The sequence below is a fragment of the Bos grunniens genome, chromosome 9 (genome assembly GCF_055505025.1).
Source record: "Bos grunniens cultivar Pamir isolate PY7600 chromosome 9, Bosgru_T2T1.0, whole genome shotgun sequence".
Classification (NCBI taxonomy): Eukaryota; Metazoa; Chordata; class Mammalia; order Artiodactyla; family Bovidae; genus Bos; species Bos grunniens.
Window position 1 is genome coordinate 51,758,079 of NC_141173.1, and position 26,582 is coordinate 51,784,660.

The 26,582-nt window shown below is 39.8% G+C and overlaps 2 protein-coding genes across 5 annotated transcripts in view; one reads left to right on the forward strand and one right to left on the reverse strand.

Moving 5' to 3' along the window:
- Nucleotides 1-23,913, reverse strand: part of LOC147365952 (uncharacterized) — a 50,577-nt gene extending 26,664 nt beyond the window's left edge. The window contains exons 1-4 of the mRNA XM_086316168.1: nt 23,850-23,913; nt 14,184-14,380; nt 10,488-10,554; nt 5,412-5,601 (exon numbers count right to left, since the gene is read on the reverse strand). Coding sequence (XP_086172294.1) covers nt 5,573-5,601; nt 10,488-10,554; nt 14,184-14,380; nt 23,850-23,913 — 357 coding nt within the window. The 3' untranslated portion in view covers nt 5,412-5,572. The remainder of the gene's footprint in view (nt 1-5,411; nt 5,602-10,487; nt 10,555-14,183; nt 14,381-23,849) is intronic.
- Nucleotides 13,855-26,582, forward strand: part of FBXL4 (F-box and leucine rich repeat protein 4) — a 77,020-nt gene continuing 64,292 nt past the window's right edge. For all 4 annotated transcript variants that reach the window (XM_086316379.1, XM_086316380.1, XM_086316381.1 and 1 more), the window contains exon 1: nt 13,855-13,989. The gene's annotated coding sequence lies outside the window, so the exon portion shown is untranslated. The remainder of the gene's footprint in view (nt 13,990-26,582) is intronic.

Consider the following 26,582-nt stretch of genomic DNA (forward strand, 5'->3'; position numbering starts at 1 on the left):
TAGCAGAATCTTTTTATACCCTTTTAACTCAATCCTTACTGCAGTCTATGAGGTAGGTACTATTATAACCTTATTTTACAGATAAGGAAACTGAGGCACATAAAGGTTTATGCAAATTACCCAAAGTCATAGACGACAAATGGTAGAATTGGAATTGGATTTACTAAGTTTAGCTCTGTAGGTGCTTGATTACTGTGCTGTATTCCGAAAGTGGAAAACTCTTACAAAGTAACTTGACTATAGAATCTTTCTTGATGTTCCTTTCCACTGGTCCCTGCCCAGTCTTTTACCCGTCTCAGCCACCCTTAATCCTACAGTGTTTATTACACTCTTCAGTTCAGTTCAGTCGCTCAGTCGTGTCCAACTCTTTGCGACCCCATGAATCGCAGCACGCCAGGCCTCCCTGTCCATCACCAACTCGCGGAGTTCACTCAAACTCATGTCCATCGAGTCAGTGATGCCATCCAGCCATCTCATCCTCTGTTGTCCCCTTCTCCTCCTGCCCCCAATCCCTCCCAGCATCAGAATCTTTTCCAATGAGTCAACTCTTCGCATCAGATGGCCAAAGTATTGGAGTTTCAGCTTTAGCATCATTCCTTCCAAAGAACACCCAGGGCTGATCTCCTTCAGAATGGACTGGTTGGATCTCCTTGCAGTCCAAGGGACTCTCAAGAGTCTTCTCCAACACCACAAGTTCAAAAGCATTAATTCTTTGGCGCTCAGCTTTCTTCACAGTCCAACTCTCACATCCATACGTGACCACTGGAAAAATCATAGCCTTGACTAGATGGACCTTTGTTGGCAAAGTAATGTCTCTGCTTTTGAATATGTTATCTAGGTAGGTCATAACTTTCCTTCCAAGGAGTAAGTGTATTTTAATTTCATGGCTGCAATCACCATCTGCAGTGATCTTTCCCAAAGCAAGTAGTTTTGTTTTCACAGAAACAACTACTCTCTTTCATTTTGTACTCGGTTAACTTTGTCTTAAAGTATTTAATTAAATAAAACAATAGCAATTAAAGTTCACACACATTTAGTAGCAAACATCCTGACTCTTGGTCAGCAGGCAACTTATCTGGAAGGAGGAGGAGGAATACAAGGGCGTGTTAGAATATGTCTTCCTGGCCTCAGCATCCAGAGATTTGAGAAGCAGCATTGACAGCAGGGCTTAATGAGGTGTTTCAGTTAACAGGGGTCAGTTAAGAGAACTTCTACTTTTTCTCAATTTCCAGTCTCTTGCCATTCTGATCCATTCTGCTCAGGGCTTTCATTCTGAGTCATTTTTCTGAATGGTTATGTTGCTTTCTCGATCAAAAATATGCAGCCATTTCTCCAATGCCATGAAACAAAGTCCTGAGTCCATCAGAAAACCTAAATACTCAGCATGGCATTTAAAATCCTCAGTGATTTATCCCAAACCATCTCTCTAAATACATTTTCCTCTTCCATGAGCCAGAAATACTAACCTATATTGAGCTTGGATTTTGAAAACTCATAATCAATTTTATTAATAATTCCCTTAAGCAGAGTCAGGGCTTTCCCAGTGGCTCAGTGGTAAAGAATCCACCTGCAATGCAGGAGATGCAGATTTGATCCCTGGGTTGGGAAGATCCCTTGAAGGAGGGCATGGCAACCCATTCCAGTATTCTTGCCTGGAGAATCCCATGGACAGAGGAGCCTGGAGGGCTATGGCCCATTGGATCGCGAAGAATAGAACACCACTGTTGTGACTGAGCACAGACCCACGCAAGCAGACTCCAGGTTTCTATTAAGTCCTCTGCCCCTCTGTATATTCTAGAAACTGCAATAGCTATAAGGGGTGTAGGAAAGGGTCAGAGAAAGGGAGAAACAAAGCATGCAGGATAGGTTGGTTCTATGATCTCTCCAAGGCTTAGGGGCAGATCTTCCTGGTATGACTATGGTAAAATTTCTGGTTCAAATATGCCCTTCAGAACTTTGCCATTCTTTCCTCCAAGAGGTAGGATCTCTGTTTTCTGGTCATAAGTTTGGGCAGGAACTTGTTAACTACCTCTGCAAATAGTATATGATAGAACTGATGCTATATAACTTCCAAAACCAGGGAATAGAAAGGATATAATCTCCATTTGACTCTCTCCTGTAGGATGCTTGCCCTTTGAACTCTGCCACCATATTGTAATGAAGTCAGACTAGGTTTTTTTGGCTAAGAGACCACATGGAGAAGCCCAAGTGGAGAGGAACTCCAGCCCCAGTTGACAGTGTTAACTGCATGACATGTGAGCAAATGAGCCTCCAGAAGATTTCAGCCCTCAGCTTTGAAGTCTTTCAGCTGAGACCCAGAAAGTATAGGACACAGGCAAGCTGACTCCACTATACTCTGTCCAAAAGCCCAACCCACAGAATCTGTGAGCATGATTAACTGTTGTTTTTCTCCATCAAATATTGAAGTAATTTGTTGTATAATCACAGTAACTGAAATAGGCCCTTTGTACAAATAAGTAAATAGTATGTTTAGGGATCCTTGTCTCAGAATTTTAACTTAGAAATGGTTGAAGAAATCCCTTCATTTGAGGACTACTTGCTCAATGTTCTTATCCCCAGCTCCTACTCTCATTTACTACTGGGTTGCACTGGACTATGAAGTGGTACCAGGGCCAGGACTGGCAGTCTCAGTTGACAGCCCGTCACCCCAGGGCCCTCCTGTGACCCCCTTGCCATCTTCCCTGTGCTCTAAGCTTGTCAGCTGGCTGCCAGCTCAGTATTGCCAGATGATTCTTCTTCCCTCTTGGGCACTCCTTAGGCTCCTAGTCAATGCTGACAATGTCAGTTAATGCCAACCTCAGTCATCTTGGGCCATTTGAAGCTCTGAAATTATTGTGTATGTGCTTTCTAGAAAATCATTCCTGCTTTGGAATTTCTTCACATACTAATCTGCGTTCAAAAACGTTTTCACATCATGGATAAAAAGGAGGTAAAATGATCACAATATGCTGTAAACAAAAAAGCAAAAAAAGGATTGGAGATATTTTGCTTCTCTTGGCAGCTCTCTCCCATCACCAGTGCCAAAATGCTTCCTGCCTCTTTATTCCTCTGCAGGCTTTTCTTCATGTCCTTGCCTTTGCCTGGAAATCCCCAGAATCGTGAGTGAGTGAATGAGTGAAAGTCGCTCAGTCATGTCCGACTCTTTGCGACCCTGTAGACTATACAGTCCATGGAATTCTCCAGGCCAGAATACTGGAGTGGGTAGCCTTTCCCTTCTCCAGGGGATCTTCCCAACCCAGGGATCGAACCCAGCTCTCCCGCATTGCAGGAGGATTCTTTACCAGCTGAGCTATTAGGGAAGCCCCAGAATTGTACCTATCTTTTTATCTCAGTTAAAAACTTGTTGTTTATTCACTAAGTCATGTCCAACTCTTTTGTGACCTCATGGACTTCACAAGACTCCTCTGTCCATGGAATTCTCCAGGCAAGAATACTGGAACGGGGAGCCATTTCCTTCTCCAGGGGATTCTCCTGACCCAGGGCCTGAACCCACAGCTCCTGCTTTGCAGACCATTTCTTTACTGCTGAGCCACCTGGGAAGCTGACCAGCTCAAGTAGCCATGCTTGGTTTCATCTTATCCAACTTTATGCTCCCTCAGAATTTTATTAAAAAAAAAGTATAATACTTTAAAATCTTCTTCTTGTGATTAAGATATCTGTACACATGGATTATGTCCTTGACTAGAAAGTGAGTCTCCGTTAGTGTTTATTTCCTTTGCATTTAGCAGAATGTCTTTCACATGAGAGATCCTCAATACAAGCTTGTTGAATTAAATTTCTGAGTTAAATTTCTAAATGACAAGGAACAGTGAAATAATATAAGGTTATCATATTGTAATAAAGTTTATATGATATGCATGTATTTCTTATATATTATAATAAGCTTCAGAAATTTAAAACCTATCTGTCATACACATATATACCAAACTCAAGTCAAGGATCTGTCCTTGACTTGAGTTTGGTATATATGTGTATGTGTACATAAGTATAAATATATACATATATATTTATATATGATATAAATCAGTGTCTCATTTCCTTCACATTTCTGTAAATTATTGTTCTTACTATTGGGGCTTAACTTTGGATTTAATTTCAGAAATGAATTCAAAGGACTTACCTGGGAGGAACAAGGAAGTTTAGTGATGGCAAATTATTACACACACCTGGTGTTTAGTTTGGATTGTTGGTAGAAGTGTACTCTAATTATTTGGTTCTGATCAAGAATTAATAAACCCTTACAGCAGCTAAATGTGAAAATTTGACCATGGAAAGTGATAGAAAATATGATAAGAAGAAGCAAGAAAAAATTTTCTGTGTTTTAACATCATTTAACTTTAAGTTAAAAAGTGTTATTAGCATATTTCTATTTCAAAATATTTGCTAGATATATTGAATAGCTTCTATTTTGGAAGTGAGATAAACTACATAAAATAATTGCTTAGAACAAGTACACATGAATGAATTGTTCCTTACTAACAATATGATATACATCTTCCATTCAAAGATATTAATATCAATCCTTTCATTATGCAAAATTTTTTCCAGCTACAGCATTTCAATTAACATACCCATCTATTTCCATATGAACAGGGATCTGTGCTAATTTTATACTAATTCCTAAGATGAATAATTGAGATATTGGATGCAATGTCTCAAAAAACTGAATCTTGTTTGGTGCTTGAAGTAACAAGTCCTGAGCCATGAGTTAATCAAGAAAACTATACATAGGTCCTCATTAACATACCAAGAATCAGCCCACCAATAACAAAATCACTGAACATGCACATTTAATGGTGCAAAATTCAATCACACTTAACTCAGCCTGAAAATATCAGTATCTTAATAATTCCTTGTGTTTATATAGACTAGAAACTTTCCTGTGGAGAGAGTGAAGTTCTTTTGCATATCTTTGATTAACCACATTTAAGAGCAGATGCCATTATCCACACTTTACAAAATATCAAAAAGGTGAAGTAACTTAGCCAAGGTCATAGTGCCAGAGAGAGATCTAAATCGCTCTAGACGTCTTGGCTTCAATTAACACTCTCCTGAAGTCAGAAGTAAACAGGACAAAATATATTTCTACACGTGGATGCTTCCAGGATATTATACGGTCTCAAATGGTGCTGTCACCAACCTCTGCCTCCCTCCCAGTGCTATAGGCAATGAATGAGGAAGTGTGAAAAGGGAAGGGGGCACCTGAAAGCAGTTTTGAAGCCTTGATTCTGGAAAAGGATATAAATGGAATCCAGAGATGTATCTATGCATCCAACTACTGTGAGCTGTGACTTGGTCATAAACATTCCATAGTATGATTCAAGGACTGCTGTAACATGAACATTTGTGATCATGGAATCAGGCACAAAGCACTCAGTTATAATACAGACCCCTTTAAAAATGCTGGAGGATGATGGTTGCCATGTATGTGGTTCCGGGGAGCCCCGGATGCTGGTCAGTCATGCGATAAAGGGTAGAGAAAGTGTGAAGGGGAGATGAAATTGCAGAGTTGTCCCAGGCTCGCAGTATGTCTCCAATCCTTCCTCAGATGTTACTTTGAGGCCTGGTTAGTATTTGTATCTGGAAAGGGAAATAAAACAAAAAGAGAGAGAGAGAAAGAAAGAAGGAAAAAATAGAAAAACTCAAAAGTTAGGGTCACACTGTTGTATGGGAGAAACCAATACAACATTGTAAAGCAATTAGCCTCCAATTAAAAATAAATTTAAAGAAAGAAGTTAGGGTTGATACTAGATCTGGATTGGAAAATAAAAGGCATATCTGCCCTCACTCCTCTGTCCTGTGACACTGGAAGGGAAACCCGTTTGTCACCCTGGATTAGTTTATAAATCCTTCTAGTTCTATCATTACTGTATCCTGCTTAAATAAAGAGGTTTTGACAATTATAGAACAAGAAAATTTATTTCCCCAATGCTCTAGTCTGTTAACTGCCCTCCCTGAATGCGTGAAAGTGTGGTGGTTCTCTTAAAGGGATAGCTTAAGGCACATAAAGTGCTACAAGGTCATCTCAACAGCAACAGGTAAAACAGCAAGATGTGCTCTGTTTAGATATGTCAACAGCAAAGCTCACAGAGAACGTGAACTGACTTGATTCAACCCATTTCCAGAAGATGAAGGTATATTAGAATCCTGAAGGAAATAAGGTAGGGAAAACTTTGCCCATAAATCAGAAATAAGGCAGAGAAAACTTTGCCCATAAATCAGCAATTACTGGTAGTTGGTCAATATCACAGGTTTGATAAAATGCCAGAGCCCATTAATGATATGAGACCAGTAAGTCTTTGGTCACAAAGTCACAGCAAGACCTTGCTCAGATTTACCCTGAAGCTTTCTGGGCTTCGAGCTGTTGCTGTGAATAACAAATCTTTTTCTTCTGCTCTCATTTCTGTGCTGTACTTGGACTTGGTAAAAACAAAAGCAGGCCAGAGCAGAACAGCCCCTAGAGACTGACATTACTGGTTGAGAACTTTGACACACAGAAAGCTAAACTCCTCCAGTTCATTCAGTCTTGGCCCATGCCAGAATTGTATCTACAAAACTCTGCTAATACTGGCTGCTGGCTTCCTCAGTTACCTTGCAAGATGGATCAGAGACAGTGTTCTGAGACTGTAGGGATGCCCACTTGTGGCATCACTTATAGATTTTTCTCTTGCATTGACTCTTTCAGTAAAATGAAAATAGAATCTGGACTTGGTTGTTATTATTCAGTTGTTAAGTCATGTCTCGATTCTTTTGTGACCCCATGGATTGTAGCCCACCAGGCTCCTCTGTCCATGGGATTCTCCAGGCAAGATCACTGGAGAGGGTTGACATCTCCTTCTTCAGGGGGTCTTCCTGACCTAGTGACTGAACCTGCAGCCCCTGCACTGCAGGCAGATTCTTTAACACCGAGCCACCACTACTTGGCCTATTCCCAAAGAAATTTAAAACCATCTAAAGGAGTCACACACATGTTTAACAAGATTCTATCCATTCAATACCTTGTTTAAGACTTCAGTCAAAGTTGAGATACTGCTCTGTAATATTGGTACTTGGTCTTGCCAAATCCTCATCATTCAGATACAATATTCGCAAGTGAAACGGCCTAGAGCGTTCTCTTCAAAGTGTAAGTCAAGCCTCAGTAGCATCCACATTGCCTGGGAGCTTGTTATAAGTTCAGAACTCAGGATCCACCCAAAATCAGAATCTATACTTTAATATGATTTCCAGGAGATTCAAATGCTCAGTAAAGTTTGGGAAGTACTGGCATATATGACTTTTACTATTTTTACTACAAATGGTATTTGTCAAGCATTCCCTGAAAAGAATGCCTACTTAGATTCCTACTTACAGTAAGAGGCACAGACAGAACTGAAATAGAATAAACCACCAAACACAATTTCTATGTGAGGTCCAACTCTCAGTCTAAATGAACATAAATGCTTATTAGTGAGAGAATAAATACTGATATTGTCCTTCCCCTCAAATGGCCCCTCCCATCCTCAAAATATGACCTTCACAAAAAGTAGCTTAAAAACCCACTCTTTTGAATTTCAAATACTTGTGTTGTTTCCCTAAGGAGGTACTTTTGAATGATTGCATTAAGTTTGTTTTCTTGCTGCACTAAAGACTATGAAAAAATATTCATTATTAGGGAAAGAGGACATCCAAATATGAAATTAGCTCAAGACCTCTCATCCTACAAAATAGTCCAACACTATATGAATAGCAATCTACTTAGGAAATAGTAAATAAAGTGCTTGGTTCCATAACAGATCGATCCTGCTGACCATTGTTAAATCTTGCTTGGCCCATCTCCAAGATGTTTGTGCTATCCTGGCAGCCGCAGGCATTCTCAGGGGGCAGGAGGCCAAGAGGCAGGTGGAAGGGGGACCGCTGCCAGCAGATCATCCTGGCTTTTCACCTCTTCTTTTAATGACTTGCTTTGTGAGTTATTTGATTTGGAGGAAAGACCCCCTACTCTAAAGCAATCAGATCGCTCACCATTAAAGGGTGAAATGATAAACAAGCAAAAAAAAATAGCAAAAGGATAGTGTATAATAGGGAACTTTATCCTTGGTAACATTTTGAGAAACCCTTTAAAGAGGAAAGTCAATTTCTCCTCAAAACTTGGAAAACTTCTACAATTTATAATCAGAAGAAAGAGAAAGAAGGAAAGCTATTTTTTAAATTTGTTCTCCTATATTTCTTTGACATGGAGGGATTTTTCCCTGTAAGGTACTGAGGATTCTAGTTACAAAATCCCAAACAGTTATAGCATCATAAAGAAGGATACTTAAAAATGCACTTTTAGGGAGCTTCTTGTCAGACGATGTTTGTCCCTTTACACACTATCCAAAAAAGAAACATAATCTGTTGCCTCTATTTTATTACATCATAGACAAATGGGCTTCCTAGCTGGCTCAGATGGTAAAGAATCTGCCTGCAATGCAGGAGACCTGGGTTCGATCTCTGGGTTGGGAAGATCCCCTGGAGGAGGCCATTGCAAAGTATTCCATCATTCTTGCCTGGCAAATCCCCATGGGCAGAGGAGCCTGGGGTCTACAGACAGTAGGGTTGCAAAGAGTTGGACATGACTGGGCAACTAAGCAGAGCAGAGAGGTGAGAGATACCGCTGGATGAAAGAAATGCATCGTCAAAGGGTACTGAGTTTGGGAGAAGCTTTATAATAAAGATTCATCAATTATAAATATTTCATTTTAAATTATGCAGAATAAATTATTCTTGGGGCATGTGTACTCACTATATAGATGACATTATTTATATTAACTTGATGAGGAAAATATTAGGAATCATTGGTAAAAATAGGATATACTTCTCTATGTGCCAATGGATATAACCCAGAAAAAAATTTTTTCATATTTTTCTTTTAAATAAATACACACATTAAGTTACAGGGGGGCCAGGATATTCACACTTGTGCCAGGGCACGAATAAATGAATGAATACTGAGTGTTTATCTGGATAGTTCAGTCCCCCCAAGTCTTCTACTGAGGACAAGTCTTCTACTGAGGATTAAAAACTTTGAATTATATGGAACATTACTACTGAAACTTCAGAAAGTCACATGTTACTTTTGCTTTATCAGTATGGCAGAGAAACTGATCTTTTTCTATTGATTACTATGTCACCCTATGTATAGACCACAGGGATCTGCCTAATGCAGACACACATGGACTCTTTCAAAAGCACCTCCACTTAAAACAGGAGTAAGTTGGAAGGAGAGAGATTGTAGCTTCATTTGGGCTCAGTGGAGGTCCTGACCACAATCTTCATTTTCAAGCTGTGTGTTCCATCTATCACAGAACCATAGGTGTGAAGTTACCTCAGGAAGAGATCTATTTTGTCCACTGCTTCCAGGTGGAGTTTCTCTTTTATTCTCCACCACTGACAATCTTTTATTAACGCTTAAAATTTTAAGTAAATGATCCAAGCTACAGAAGAAAGAACAGTACACGTGAAAACATTAAAAAAATTTTTGGGGGTGCTGCACTGAGTCTTTGCTGTGATTTTCTCTAGCTGTGGTGTGCAGGCTTAGATGCCACATTGTATGTCACTATACCTTAGGGAAGTCCCCTAAAATATTTTTTTTTAATATTTCAAGATATCCCTTCTAGGCCTATGTAAATTGTCTAAAGGTTTATCTGGTTATTTTAAGCCATGTTACTGGTTTGTAATTAGTATTCACTTATTATTGGGCTTCCCTTGTTGCTCAGATGGTAAAGAATCTGCCTGTGATGTGGGAGACCTGGATTCGGTCCCTGGGTTGGGAAGATCCCCTGGAGAAGGGAATGGCTACCCACTCCAGTATTCTCGTCTGGAGAATTTCATGGACAGAGGGGCCTGGCAGGCTACAGTCCATGGGGTCACAAAGAGTTGGACACGACTGAGCAGCTTTCACTTCACTATCAAAGACATTAGCAGTTGTAAGTTGCTGCTGCTGCTAAGTTGCTTCAGTCGTGTCTGACTCTGTGCCATCCCATAGATGGAAGCCAACCAGGCTCTCCCATCCCTGGGATTCTCCAGGCAAGAACCCTGGAGTGGGTTTCCATTTCCTTCTCCAATGCATATAAGTTAGGAGACTTATATTCAAGTCCTGGCTTTGCCAGAAATTTACCATAAGCCTTTGAATCAATTATTCACTTTTTCTAGGCTTTTCTCTCTTCTGATGACAATGGGAAGGGTTAGACTAGAGTGAATTTGAAGGTTCTATTCTGACATTTTGTGAATTTGAAGGTTCTATTCAGACTCAATTTCTGATCTTCAATACATTTTACTAAATATTAATAATATTCATATATTTGCATACTACTTTATAATTCACAAAGTGCTTTCACATGTATGATTTCTTTTAAACCTCTCCACTGCCTGTGAGTTAGGCGTATTTCATAGACCCGAGGACAAGCTCAGATAAGTTGTAGCCTACCCAAGATCACAGAGTTACTTACATAGAGGAGCAGGATAGTCAGGTCTTCCTACTCCCAAGTTCAATTTTCTTTCTATTGTATTCAGCTCCTTCAAGGTTATGATAGTAAGATAGAAGCATGATTAGTAAAGGTTTTGTTAAATCATAAAATAATAACGTGGTATCATTAAACAAAAAAGACTCTGGATTTAAAATCACAGAAGTAGGTTTCACAGACAGTTCTGACACTTTGATTTGGGGAAGTCACCTAACCTCTCTGAGTCCCAGTTTCCTTATCTGTAAAAAAGGGATTTGGACATGACTTTGGGGCTTCTTGCTTAAAATTCGTATTTTCTTTTTAATGGCTGTGGCTATATCTAGACTAATTTTGTGACACATTATTGCTAAATTGAAGCTTTTTACTAGATTGTAAGAAGTTAAAAAAAGTACACAGAGAGACCACATCTACTGCTGATTATTCATGCTCTTTCACCAGCTGCATATTAAAAACCTTGGACTAATATTACTGAGTGAAAGTCATTTTCCAACAAACTAGTTAACTTAAAATTTCACAGAGGGGTAAATTATTTTGGCTGAGTTATGTAAGAAATGTATAGGACTGCATTTTCTGAGAGGTCTTTTCAGAAGAGCTTGTTTAGGAACCAGTAACAGAAAACCTAAGGGTTTTCTCTTCATCTGCCTGTGAAGACATTTTGGGTCCCTTGGGAAGAATGATGAATGAGATCTCTGCCTCTCTGGTATATTATCTCATTGCCACGCTTACTCCTTGCCATGAAAGCTTATTACAACTGGTAGACATTTCTTTCTAAGATGAAGAAAAATCGCTTGAAAATAGAGGTTATGATGGTGAGTGCTTCAAGAGTTAGAGACAAAGAAGAGTTTTGAACCTGCTGCTTCTTTGCCCGCCTTCCCATCTGAGTAGAACACTGTAACTTTTGAAGCTAACATAGAATAGATCATAACCAGCTTGCTGAGCTGGTGACTTTAAGCACAATTAAGCTTTGTTGGGACTTTATTTATTTGTAATAGCACTGTTATGGCGTGGGATGCTATTCAGTTGCAAACAACAGTCCATTTAATAACCAGGCATTAGTTCATCTATCAAATCAGCGCCATCACGAACTGATAAGTATCACCCTTTGCCTTGGCCTCACTTGGCTCTTCTGCCCAGCAAACAAAGCATACAACGGCATGGCCCATGAGATGAGAAGGTTGGAGGGAGAACAGATTGAACAATGATGATCAAAATTCCATTTACTCACAGAAATGTAACTTTGCCCTAGTCTTTTCCTTTCTTTGAATATAACCTTATATACACTCCAAGCAGGACTTCAAATGCCTTTAGAAACAAAACTAAACCAAAATACTGCATGAAACAACAGCACCAACTACTACATTTCTTACTCACCAAAAAAAGAGAAAGGTATGGGAGGGCATGCAGAAGATAGGCACTGAAAGATATGAGTAAGAATTTCATGGTATCATCACTTCTAATAATCAAAACTAAAAACAACTCAATGTTGATCACGAGTAGAATAGGTAAATAAATTAAGGCATATTTGGGCAACAGAAACTCAATAAACTACCACACTTAAAAACATAAATAACTGTCCCAAATCTAATGTTGAGAGAAAGAAGTCAGATTCAGAAGAGTGTATCATGTATGAACCTAACTATATAAAGGCAAAAGTTAGCAAAATGCCTCTCTGGTATTAGAAGTCAGGAGAATAGTTACCTTTGAGGAAGTATAAACAGTAGTGATAGGGTTCTGAGTGCTAGTAATTAATTTTTTTATCTGAGTGGTGAATATATGTGTATGCTCACTTTTTATTAAACTCTTCACTTATATTTTGTGCCTTTTCTGAATATATTTTAATACTTCAATGAAAAGTTTATTTAGAAATTAAATGAGAACCTGTTTTAGGAAGACTGAGTCTGAGTACTTCATGGACATCAACTCAAGTCTCACTGGCAACCATAAAAGGGTCAGTTTCATTTACTTGTAATTAATTTATTATTTGCAATCCACTCTTTATTTTAGAATAGATCTAGATTTACATAAAAGTTCCAATGATGGTACAGAGAGTTCCCTTATACCACTCATCCATTTTCCCTTTATTGTTAATATTGTATGTTAAATAGTGTGTTTGTTACAACTAAGAAACTAACACTGGTATATCACTATTAACTAAACTAAAATTCATTCATTACTCTACTACAATTAGTTTTCCCACTAATGTTCTTTCCATGTTCCAGGATCAAAAATACCATGTTACATGTAGTGGCCCTGTTTCCTAAGGCAGAGAGCTCTGGTCTGTGAAGATTTCTCAGTTTTTTTCCCCATGAAAAAAATTTGGCATTTTGTTCAGGTATTTTATTAGGATACCTGGACTTCCTGATGCTTTCTCAAGGTCAGACAGGGTTTATGGGTTTTGAGGAAGACTATCACAGAGATGAAGTACCCTTTTCATCACACCATGTCAAGATATATGCTATCAACTTGGCTTATCACTAATGGTGTTAACTTCCATCTGACCAAGATTGTGTTACCCAGCTTTCTCCACAGTATAGCTACTTTTCTCTCCTTTCTATATTCTTTGGAAGCAAGTCACCAGGTGCTGGCTACACTCAAGGAGAGTTGAGGGTAGAATGGGGATTAAACTTCAATTTATTTAAAAAATTTCCAGTTTTGTATACAATTTATACTGTACATCATATATTAGTTCTGTTCAGGTATATAATTTCTAAGAATAAATATACTTATTATTTTGCCTCTTTAGGAGTAATTAGATAGCAAGTAATGTGTAGTTTTATTCATTATTAAATATTTTTTCATCTTAATGGAAACCGTGCAATATGCAAGATAAATATGCAAACTAAAAAAAGGGTAATATTGTATCTATTGCAAATACATTAAAATGATTAAGGGAGACCATGAGATCATCTTCTTCAACAGAGGTAATAATCATGGGCTTCGTAATGTTGGGAGGGAGATGAGCCTGCAGAAAGGATTTGTCTGGGACAGAAGAGTTTTGCAAACTTGGTGAAGTATCCCTTTAGAACACCTATTACTTTTGTTCCCCTTTTCTTCTGAGAACATTAACACCCATAATCCTTGTGCATCCTTTGACCCAACAACTCTAGACTGAAGAAGCCCTAGCTCTGCTACATTACTGATGGAAGGCCGATTAGAGGAAGAAATTCTTTCCACAGCACATGTGCAACCACTGCCCCTTGAGGAGTAACTGGCAATTCGTAGGGTACCACTCAGGCCAGGACCGCAGTAGGAAGCTCCTCCCCTCGGCCTGGGAGGGGGCGGTCCAGACGCCGACGTGGCCCCGCCCCGTCCCTGGCTCCGCCCCTCAGCGCGGCTCGAGCGTCTTCCTTCCGGGTAGCCCTGGGCTGGGCTCGCCGCGGTCTCGCCGCAGCGCGGGAGCCTGGGATCCGCCCCCGCGCCCCGGCCTTCCCGCGCCGTCTGGTCGCTAGTGAAGCCCACGGCGTGCGCCTCTCCCGGACCCTACAGGGTACGGCCCTTCCTTTACTTCTCCCTCCTAGGTGTCTCCGTCTTCTTTCGGCGCTGGGGCTGGGCCGGGCCCGGGCGGAGGCGCTCTTTGGGGAGCCCGGGCGCCCGGCAGAGGTCCCCGCTCCGGCTTTCCGCCCCCCGCCGCCAGCTTGCGTTTGCTGGGCTTGCTGGGGACCCTGCAAGCATCTAACTTACCTCTGGCGCCGCTTCTCTGCACGGCTGTCTGCTAGGCGTGAGGCGTCGCCCAATGCGGGCGGCGCAGGGTTGTTTACGCTGCGGGGTTGGCAGGTAGCGCTGACCCTGCAACCCCGAGTTGGCCACCCTCCCGCCTGTATACTTGTTGCTCCTGCGCGTGCTACTTTGATTTCTCTTTGGCACCCGATGGTTTTCGCCTAGTCAGGCCAGTGTCTTAATTCAGGACTGCCACGAGATGCCCGGCAGCAGCCCTGTTTCTGTGTTTAGAGCTATCATTAGAATGCAGTGAGATGGTGAGCATTCACTTGGCCTCCTTGTCAGCCTGTTTGCAGTGGGAGCGGTTTTGGATTTCCTTCATGGTTTCCCAAATACTCGTTGCCACAAAGCCTCTCATTTAGTCACTAGTTAAAATATACAAGTAATTAGAAAGTCAAGATGCTATAAACCTGTGATCAGGTAGTTGAGGGGGCGTCTGGCTTTATGCCTTGGAGGACTCACAAAGTGCGGGGATCTTGTTTGCTTTGATGTATTAGAGGACACAGTCTGCCTTTACTGCTTCTTGGCATGCACTCTCTGGTGTCTTAAGTTCAGAATATTAGTACATTTCCCCCTCTAAAGGTCACTTCATGCTTGTGTTGTCCTGTATTACATATTGTACCTGTTGGCTGAGTAGAGGGAGATTTTCCTGAGACACCAAGGCTTCTCTAGTCCTTTATTAGATACTAAGCTCTTGGGGGAAAGGGACAGTTATATTTACTCTTTCTAGTGGTACTGTGCGGAGAAGGCAATGGCACCCCACTCCAGTACTCTTGCTTGGAAAACCCCATGGACCGAGGAGCCTGGTAGGCTGCAGTCCATGGGGTCGCTAAGAGTCAGACACGACTGAGCGACTTCACTTTCACCTTTCACTTTCATGCATTGGAGAAGGAAATGGCAACCCACTCCAGTGTTCTTGCCTGAAGAATCCCAGGGACGGAGGAGCCTGGTGGGCTGCCGTCTGTGGGGTTGCACAGAGTCGGACACGACTGAAGCGACTTAGCAGCAGCAGCAGCAGCAGTGGTACTGTGTGCATCACCCCATAGTAGACACTCTACTTGTTCATTGAATTGGATCCTTCTTTCTGCACTTCCTTTCAGAGTACAATTTCTTTTCTTCCCTCTTACTCCCTTTTTACTACTACCCCCAAAATCCCTCCAAAGCAGATTTTGGGCCCTGCGTTTTCATACTCTTCCCTTTTATTATGGACGTAAAAATCAGAGAGGTCAAATCAGTATAGATAGTTATATCCTTTTTACCAGCACCCATGATCCAGTAATGCAATTATAGGCCTGTGTATGAGGCATCTTAAAATGTTGCTATTTATCTTTTACTTCTAACCATGGCCAGTAAAGGGAAAACTCCCTCTTATTTCTTAACTGTGTTAGTTTCATTGCCGCATCCTCTTTAACTTTTGCTGTGATGAACGTAATCAGTTTTAATTTCATGGGTCTAACTCTGGTATCCTCTTAAGAATGGTGTTTTGCCACATGAATTGTATATGAATATACTCCTTTATTTTCTTCTAGTACTTTTAATAGTCTTATTCTTCATATTTGGGCTTCCCAGGTGGCTCAGTGGTAAAGTATCTGCCTGCCAATGCAGGAGATACCGGAGATGCAGGTTTGATCCCTGGGGTGGGAGGATCCCCTGGAGAAGGAAATGGCAACCCACTCCAGTATTCTTGCCTGGAAAATCTCATGGAAAGAGAAGCCTGGTGGGCTAATCCATGGGGTTGCAAAGAGTTGGACATGACTTAGTAACCAAGCATTCTTCATATTTAAGTCTTTACCTCAATTATATTTAATATAAGCAAGGAAATAAAGCACCCTTTTTCTCTCGTAGTTGTTAGCCATTGTCCCCATCAGCAATTGTAGAATTCCATTTTCCCCTACTGATAGCAAATACTGTTTTTATCTGAGGCCCTAATTCTAGTATATTCTTGAAACTTTTACTGATTAATGTTCAGCAATCTCTGGCTTCCTGTGCTGATACCATGCTGCTCTTATTACTTTAGTTTTATAATGTGTTTTCATGTCTAGTGCTTCAAACAGTGCTTGGCATTTGTAGACATCTCTAAATAGTTTTGAAATGAACCCATTTAGAGAGAGTAACTTGACTCCCTTTTTACCCCTTCCTTTCTGCCCCACCCCTTCCTTAAAGTGTCTTGCCTCTTGAAATTATTTTTTAGCTTGCCTTCCTCATGGTCAGTTGAATTATTAACCATTGTTAAATAAATCCCTTCTCTTGCTAAGTTAGAACTTGCCCTGTTAGAGTTGCTCCTCAGAATTATACCTAGAAAAGCAGCTTGATTCAAAATCTGGGTGTCTTTTGACTTTGTGTTGTGTACTAGTGAGTGTTGCTCTCCTCTTCAGTTAGGACTCAGGATGTTCTGTAGCTGGTTTCAGTAGCTCTAAGGGGTAAATTGGGTTTCCCTGATAGCTCTGTTGGTAAAAAATCCACCTGCAATGCTGGAAATAGATAGCTCAGTTGGTAAAAAATCCACCTGCAATGCAGGAGACCCCAGTTCAATTCCTGGGTCAGAAAGATCCACTGGAGAAGGGATAGGCTACCCACTTCAGTATTTTGGGGCTTCTCTTGTGGCTTAGCTGGTAAAGAATGTGCCTGTAATGCGGGAGACATGGGTTCAATCTCTGGGTTGGGAAGATCCGAAGATTCCCTGGAGAAGGGAAAGGCTACCATCTCCAGTATTTTGGTCTGGAGAATTCCATGGACTATAGAGTCCCAAAGAGTTGGATGTAACCCAGTGACTTTCACTCACTGACGAGGGATAAATGCCTGTAGACGTGATCCCTGAGACTGCCCCATGTCCATTTTTTTTTTTTTTTTAAATGATTGAACAACTTAAATATAATGACTTTTCAAGTGTTGTTATAATAGATACTTAGAAATGTTATTAGATCATAAAATAAATGCATACATTCTTTTAGAGAAGCAATACAGAACTAGCCAAAGGATAAAGTAAAAATGTTGTGTGTCCATCTCTCTAGTAACCCCATTCCCCAGAGATCGTCACTTTTAATCATTTGTTCTCTTTTCCTTCCAGACATTAAAAATACATGTGTGTAAGTCTATGTGCGTTTCATAACTAGCAGTATACTATATATAATGTTAAGTAACTTCCAGTTAGTAATAATTGATGAACATCTTTCTATGTTGATGCTTATAACTATCTTTTAAAAGTCTTTTTGATATTTCATTGTAGGAATAACCTAAAATTTAACCAATCCCCTGGTGATATTTAGGCTATTCTGAATTTTTTTCTATTAGAAACAAAGCCTCACGGATTCCTACTGTGTGTATATATTTGCACATTTATTTAGTTCCTTAGTGTGAATGCTTAGACATGGTATTGCTGGGTCAAAAGTTATATACCTTTTTTAAAAAATAAAAAGTTACATATGTTTTAAATTATGATAGATCGTTCCATATTTCTCTTCAAAAGGTTGTTGTCAGAGTCAGTTTATACAGTTTCTGAAAATGTTGCCTACTGTTGCTGTATCATTGCCGGGAATTGTCAAGATTGAATTTTACCCTATTTGCAAGCTCACAGTTTCACGGATGCTGGTAGAAGACAGGAGCCAGCAATAACAGTAGCCAGAGATAATTATTTAAACTAATAATTATTTAAATTAGATAAGTTTAGATAATTTTATCTAATTAGATAATTAGATAAAATTATCTAAACTTTAGAAAGTTTAGATAATTATTTAAACTTTTTATTTTATATTGGAGTACAGCAGATTAACAATTTTGTTGTAGTTTCAGGTAGACAGCAAAGGAACTCATTCATATATATACATGAATCCATTCTCCCCTAAACTCCCCTTCCATCCAGGCTGCCACATAACATTGAGAGAATTTCCTGTGCTATACAGTTCTTGTTGTTTTTTAGTTGCTAAAGCCTTTCTTGGTTATCCATTTTAAATATAGCAGTATGTACATGTCAGTCCCAAACTCCCTAACTATCCCTTCCCCCAGCAACCATAAATTCATTCTCTAAGTCTGTGAATCTATATCTGTTTTGTAAATAAGTTCATTTGTGTATTTTTTGAGGCTTCCCTGGTGGCTTAGTGGTAAAGAATCTGCCTGCAATGTAGGAGATGTGGGTTTGATCCCTGGGTACAGAAGATCCCCTGGAGAAGGAAGTGGCAGCCCACTCCAGGATTCTGGGAAATCCCGTGGACAGAGGAGCCTGGAGGGCTACAGTCCATGGGGTCCCAGTCCATAGGGTTTCAAAAGAGTTGGACACAACTTAGTGACTAAACAACAACAAATATTTCTTTTTATATTTTGCATATAAAAAATGTCCTATGATATTTCTCCTTCTCTGTCTGACTTCACAATCTCTAGGTCCATCCATGATGCCGCAAATGGCATTATTTCTGTATTTTTAATGGCTGAGTAATATTCCACTGTATGTATTTACCACATCTTCTGTATCCATTCCTCTGTCGATGGACATTTAGCTTCCTTCCATGTCTTGGCTATTGTACACAGTACTGCAGTGAACGTTGAGGTGCGTGTATCCTTTCAGACCATGTTTTTCTCTGGATATATAATTTCCCTGGTGGCTCAGATGGTAGAGTCTGCCTGCAGTGCGGGAGACCTGGGTGCTATGCCTGGGTTGGGAAGATCCCTTGGAGAAGGGAATGGCAACCCATTCCAGTATTCTTGCCTGGAGAATCCCATGGAGAGAGGAATCTGGAGGGCTTCAGTCCATGGGATCACAAAGAGTTGGACATGACTGAAGTGACCAACACTTTCACTTCACTTTCATGTGCCCAGGAGTGGGATTCTGGGGTGATATAGTAGCTTTATTTTTAGATTTTTGAGGAACCTCCATACTGTTCTCCTGGAGAAGGCAATGGCACCCCACTCCAGTACTCTGGCCTGGAACATCCCATGGATGGAGGAGCCTGGTAGGCTGCAGTCCATGGGGTCGCTAAGAGTCAGACACGACTGAGCGACTTCACTTTCACTTTTCACTTTCATGCATTGGAGAAGGAAATGGCACCCTACTCCAGTGTTCTTGCCTGGAGAATCCCAGGGATGGAGCCTGGTTGGCTGCCGTCTATGGGGTCATACAGAGTCGGACACGACTGAAGTGACTTAGCAGCAGCAGAAGCATACTGTTCTCCTTAGTGGCAGTACCAATTTACATTCCCACCAAGAGTGTAGGAGGGTCCTCTTTTCTCCACACCCTCTCCAGCATTTATTGTTTATGGATTTTTTTGATGATGACCATTTTGACTGGTGTGAGGTGATAACTCAATGCAGTTTTGATTTGCATTTCTCTAATAATTAGTGATGCTGAATATTTTTTCATGTGCTTTTAGGCCACCTGTCTTCTTTGGAGAAATGTCTGTTTAGATCTTTTGCCCATTTTTTGATTGGGTTGTCTGTTTTGATGATACTAAGCCTCAAGAGGCTATCTAAAATGCAAGCTTCCTGATGGGAGGGACTGGCAGTGTGAAGAACTGGTTCTTGCTCTGGTGGTTAGGGCCTTGCTCAGTAAAACTTTAATCTGTTTGTCTGCTGCTGGGTGGGGCTGTGATCCCTCTCTCTTAGTTTGGCCTAAGGACCTAGCCCTGGAGCCTACAGACCCTATGGTCCCGCTTACGGTGGCCTCCAAGAGAGCTCACATCAGTTGGTACTTCCTAGAACTGCTGCTGCCAGTCCCCTTGTCCTTGAGGTGAACCACTGCCACCCCACACCTCTGCAGGAGACCCTCCAACACCATAGGTAGGCTTGGTTCAGTTTCCTGTGGGGTCACACACAGCTCCTTCCCCCTGCGTCCTGCTGTGCCCAAGATTTTGTGTGTACCCTCTAAGAGTGGAGTCTCTGTTTCCCCCAGTTCCATGGAAGTCCAGCAGTCAAATCCCACTGGCCTTCAAAGTCAGATTCCTTGGGGATTCCTAGTCGCTTTGCTGGACCTGCAGGCTGAGAATCCTGATGTGGGGCTCAGAACCTTCACAGTAGTGGGAGAACTTGTGTGGTTTAATTGTTCTCCAGTTTGTGGGTCCGCCACCTGGCAGGTATGGGATTTGATCTTATCCTAATTGCACCCCTTCAGCCGTCTCATTGACTCTTCTTTGTCTTTTAACGTGGAGTATCTCTTGTGTCAGTTTCAGCATCTTTCTGTTGCTAGTTGTTCAGCAGTTAGTTGTGGTTCCAGTGCTTTCCCAGGAGGAGGTGAGCACATGTCCTTCTCCCATTCTTTTCTTCTGTCACTTCCTCGAACCCTGATTTCCACAGGGTGATGTGATGAGGGCCAGGTAGTTCAAGCATATGCAGTAGATTACATTATAGGAGTGAAACCCTGAGTTTAGGGAACCTGACTGTTCATAATAGGCTGCAAGCAAGTCTGCCTAACCTTTACCCTAGAGAGAGACATTATCTTTATTATGCTGGATAGTAAAAAAAAGATCTGCCCTCTACTGCAGAGGGAGACTTCTCTATCTGCCAACAATGTTCGCTGTATAAAGACCTTTGATAGGATAGTCTGGAACAGAGATTATCAGTGTCCCTGCTTATGAGATGTGCAGAAATGTGAGAGACCTGTGAAGAATTGTTCTGAAACAATCACTGCTAAAATTATCATTTTTTACATTTTATGATTTTATGGATGACAGGTGCTTTTACTGTTTTAATTTTGCATTTGTTTGCTTATTGATGGAGTTGAATATCTACTTGCCTGTTCATATTCTTTGCTTAATTTTCTGTTGATGTTCCTCTTTTTCATGTTACTTTGTAATAGCTCTTTATATGTCATGGCTATCAGTGACTTGGTACACCATTGCTAGTATTTTTTCATAGTTTATTCTTTAAATGCTTTTTCTGGGAGCTTTTGCCATATTGTTTCTGTTGTTCAGTCACTAAGTCTTGCCTGACTCTGCGACCACATGGACTGCAGACACCAGGTTCCTCTGTCCTTCTCTACCTCCCAGAGTTAGTTGGTGATGCTATCTAATCATCTAGAAAGTTTTAATATGTATGTTGTCAGTTCTGTATTCTCTTCCTTTATGACATCCTGAGTTTCCATCCCAAGGTTATTAAAATGCTCTTTGTACATACTCTCTTACTGGATATTTTGTGTTACTTATTTAAATTTTAAAAAATAGTTTCTTGGATAATACAGTTGACCCTTGAATAACATGGGTTTGACTTGCAGGAATCCATATACATATGGATTTTTTTCAGTAGTAAATGCTCAGTACTAAACAATTCACTGTTGGATGAACCTAGGGATACAAAACTGTGGATAAGGAGGAACTGTGTATATGCATGGCCAGTTGTAAGTTATACATGGGTTTTTAGCTGCACAGAAGGCTGGTGCTCCTAACCCCTGCATTGTTCAAGGATCAACTGTATTCTAAATTTACTTTTCTAAGTGTGAGACATTCTCCCAAAATATTTTTGATAAGCTGTCATTTCCCTGTTTTTTGGCTTGACACATTCCTTGTACCATGTCACTATTTAGTGTTTTCTCAAAACTGATAAATCAGTAAGCAGAATATATTAGTCTCTTACCGTGACTATGAATTTGATTGGATTCATCTTTATAGATGTTTGTTCTTAGTGGATTTCAATCTTACAAAATATAAAATATTTTTTGCTCTGTTTGATGATTTCTGATATTACTGTTGCTATCTCTGTCAGTTTTGTGTGTACTGGATAGATTTTTATTGCTCATATGTTTCTTTCAGTTACTTACATCATTTTGCTTTACTCTCTTATAAATATCAAGCATCATTTAGTCAGACTTTTATTTTTCCTTCCAACCTTTGCTCTCCCAACCTGAAAGTTTGTGTTTATTATTTATTTTGCTTTGTTAAAGAACTTTTTATAAAAGACAATTATAAGTTCACATGCAATTGAAAGAAAGAATAAAGGAATATCTTAAGTGTACTTCGCCCAGTTTCTTCCTGTGGTAACATCTTGCATGACTGTAACACTATAGTACACCTGGAGAATTGACATTGACCCAGTCTACACGCTTTACTCAGGTTTCCTCAGTTTTCATACCTTTGTGTGTGTGTTCTCTGACATTTTATGTAGATCTTGTCACCACCACCATAGTCAAAATGTAGACTCACTCCATTACAAGGATCCCTTGTGCAAAGGGACTTACTTTTTCACAGGAAAATTTAACCTATTCGTATTTACTTTTTTTCTTCCCTGAAAGTTTGGAAATTCTAAAATGATGTAGAACTGACTTTCTTTTGCCCTTATTCCTCCATTTAATGAGGCAAGACCTTGACTCTTTGCCTTCCCCACATTCTTGGTTCTATTGATTTGATTTCCTTTCATATCACTTCTGTTTTCCCCTAACCATCCTTTTCAACTTTACTAGTACTGCATCTGTAATGATTTAGATTTAACTATAAGGTCACTGGTCACTCGAATATTGTGTCTTCCTCTTTTAAAGTTTATTTACTTTAATTCATTTGTTTTTTGACTGGAATACTTTCTTGAGTAATGTTTTTAAGAAGAGTTATGGGAGGAATACTTGCATGTCCAGAAATAGTTTCTGGCTTGTTTTTCTATGTGAATAAAACTTTGAGTCAGTTCTTTTTCCTTTGTAATTTCTAAAATGTTCCATTATCTTTTAGCGTTTTTTTGAACTTTCATCAGCCTCATCTTGAATTCACTTTATATAGATGTTGGGTTTCTTGCATCTGTGTTCCTATTTTTTCATTTAAATTTTCAATTTATTTCGACTACTATGATTTTAATTTCTAAAAATTAAAAATTTTTAATTAGCTTATACTTGTTTTATGGAGCCTATGCCATGTTAATTCACACTAAAGATAATAGTTATTATTTTAAAACACTTCTTCTATTTTTTGTGTTAACTTTTGTTGGAGACCGGTTGCTCTAATTGCCCAAGTTGCTTTTAGGTCTTTAGGATGGATGTCTAAGGCCAGGTGAGTTGGTCGGGGCTCTGAGATCAGGCTTTGCCCTGAGCATAATGAATGAGCAGAACATGTCAACTAGTAGATATTTATCAGGGTGTGCTGGTCAAAAACTGACTAATAAGCTAGGATGCCCATGAACAACCCAATTCTGGGATACCAGATCTCTAGCCTGTCTTGGTCCACAGCGAAGACTGAAAATAAAAGCATACAGAATCGTTTCATTGCCATAAGAATTCCTTTGTGTGGCCCCTTTGTAGTCATCAGATTCAATCCTGTCTTCTTCCCTAACTCCCCAGTAAACACTGATCTGCTTTCCTTCCCTATAATTTTACCTTTTCCAGAGTATCATATACATGAAATTAAACAATTGTGTAGCCTTTGTGTGTGTCTTCTTTCACTTACAAAATGCATTTTAAGTCATCTTTGCTGTTACCTGAGTTAGTAACTCATTCTTTGTTATTACTGAATAGTATTTCACCGAATAGGTGTAACACTGTTTATCCATTTGCCTGTTGAAGGACATCTTGGACATCTCCAGATTGGAATGAGAATGAATAAATCTGCTCTAAACATTTGTGTACAGGTTTTTGTTTGAATATAGGTTTTAATACATTTGAGTAAATATCCTAGGAGTGGAATGCTAGATGGTTTGGTAAGGGTATATAACTTTATAAACTTTCAGACTTACCCAGAGTGACTGTACCATTTCGTATTCCCACCACAAATGTTTGTAGCATCCAGTTTGATATCATCTTAGAATTGATTAATCTGTATTTAACTGTTCTCAGATTTAAGATATTAAACACTATCTGTCTTAGGGTTTAATCTTTTGAAACTGCTCCTAAGTAAAACATTTGCCAGGATACACAAAAGTATGTCATAAAAGAAAAATAAATGATAAATTGGACTTAAAAATTAAAAACTTTTCTAAAGAGAAGCTATTTTCTAAAGATAAATCTGTTATCAAGTAGATGAAAAGGCAAGCACAAATAGGGAGAGACTGAAAGAAGCCATTTGCAAAACATATATCTAGAAAAGATTGTATCTAGAATGTATAAAGAACTCTTACAACTCAATAAGAAAACAAAAAAAATGATTAATATAAAGACAATTAAAAAATGGGAAAAATACCCATTTCACTAAAGAAGATACATGTGGCAAATAAAGACATGAAAATAGGACACATCATTACTAGTCAATTGAGAAATGCAGACTAAAACCACAAGGTGTCATGACCCACCCACTGGAATGGCTAAAGATCGACAATAATAACTGTTGGTGAAGATTTGGAGCAACTAGAACTCTCATACATTGTTGGTGGGAATGTAAAATGTTACACTCATTTTGTAAACATTTTGGTTCTCGAAACAACCCAAATGTCTATCAGCAGGTGAATGAATAGGTCTGCTTAATAGAGATGATTCAGCAATAAAGGAACAAATGACTGATAAACATAACAAGAGGGATAAATCTCAGTTATGCTGAGCAAAATAGACATAAAAGTACAGACATATTTCACTTTATGTAACTAGAATAAAAGGTAGTCTAATTTATAGTGACAACAGCAGTATGTTTTTTTTTTTCCCTGGCACAGGGAATGGATGGGTGATTCAGTTTAGTTCAGTCACTCAGTCATGTCCGACTCTTTGCGACCTCATGAACCACAGCATGCCAGGCCTCCCTGCCCATCACCAACTCCTGGAGTCCACCCAAACCTATGTCCATTGAGTCGGTGATGCCATCCCCTTCTCCTGCCCTCAGTCTTTCCCAGCATCAGGGTCTTTTCCAGTGAGTCAGCTCTTTGCATCAGGTGGCCAAAGGATTGGAGTTGCAGCTTCAACATCAGTCCTTCCAATGAACACCCAGAACTGATCTCCTTTAGGATGGACTGGTTGGATCTCCTTGCAGTCCAAGGGACTCTCAAGAGTCTTCTCTAACACCATAGTTCAAAAGGATCAATTCTTCTGTGCTCAGCTTTCTTTATAGTTCAACTGTCACATCCATACGTGACCACTGGAAAAGCCATAGCCTTGACTAGATGGACCTTTGTTGGCAAAGTAATGTCTCTGCTTTTTAATATGCTGTCTAGGTTGGTCATAAATTTCCTTCTAAGGAGTAAGCGTCTTTTAATTTCATGGCTGCAGTCACCATCTGCAGTGATTTTGGAGCCCAGAAAAATAAAGTCAGCCACTGTTTCCAGTTTCCCTGTCTATTTACCATGAAGTGATGGACCGGATGCCATGATCTTAGTTTTCTGAATGTTGAGCTTTAAGCTTTCACTTTCATCAAGAGGCTCTTTAGTTCTTTTTCACTTTCTGCCGTAAGGGTGGTGTTATTTGCATATCTGAGGTTATTGATACTTCTCCCCGAAATCTTGATTCCAGCTTGTGCTTCCTCCAGCCCAGATGGGTGATTGGGAGAAGAGAAATTTTTTATTGGGTTGGTAAAAAAATTTGGGTTTTTCTGTAACATCTTATGGGAAGACCCAAACTAGCTTTTTGGCCAACCATTATATCTTGGTCCTGGTGGTGGTTTGCATTGTTATATGTCTTTGTCAAACCTCATTGAACTGTACACTTAAAATGGAGTACATGTTTTAGAATGTAAATTGTACTCCAAAGTTAATTTAACAGTATTATGCCATTTTAATTAATTGCTCTTTAGCTTGAATGGCTAGCAGTGAGTGACATACCTATGATTTTGTACTTGGATTTTTGTTAGGAAGGCTAACTAAATTCAGTTATTTTTTTATTAGGTAAAATACTTTTTATTTTAATGTACAAATGTATCACTGCTACTGCTGCTAAGTTGCTTCAGTCGTGTCCGACTCTGTGTGACCCCATAGACGGCAGCCCGCCAGGCTCCCCCGTCCCTGGGATACTCCAGGCAAGAACACTGGAGTGGGTTGCCATTTCATTCTCCAGTGCATGAAAGTGAAAAAATAAAGTGAAGTCGCTCAGTCGTGTCTGACTCTTAGCGACCCCATGGACTGCAGCCCACCAGGCCCCTCTGTCCATGGGATTTTCCAGGCATGAGTACTGGAGTAGGGTGCCATTGCCTTCTCCGAATGTATCACTACTATTTGGCTAAAATAAATTTACATTTACCTTGCGGTTTTAAGAGCTAGAGAGGTTTTTTTTCCTTTCTTCAGTGCGTCCATTTAAAATTATCTGCAACCAGATATTCTTAAGTTTTAATACTGTAGGTTTTAGTTAAATATACATCATGTGTCTGTTAAAGGTTTCGGGTTATTCTAATTTATAGTTCTTCCAACTCAGATGATTTATTCCTACTCATCATAAATAATTAAGAAAAATGTAAAACAGATAGCATTAGTGGCATTTGTAAGTAAGGTACTTTATAGTATCATGCCTGTGTGACTAGAAACTTCCTTATTTGTCACTTGTGAAATAGTATCTTT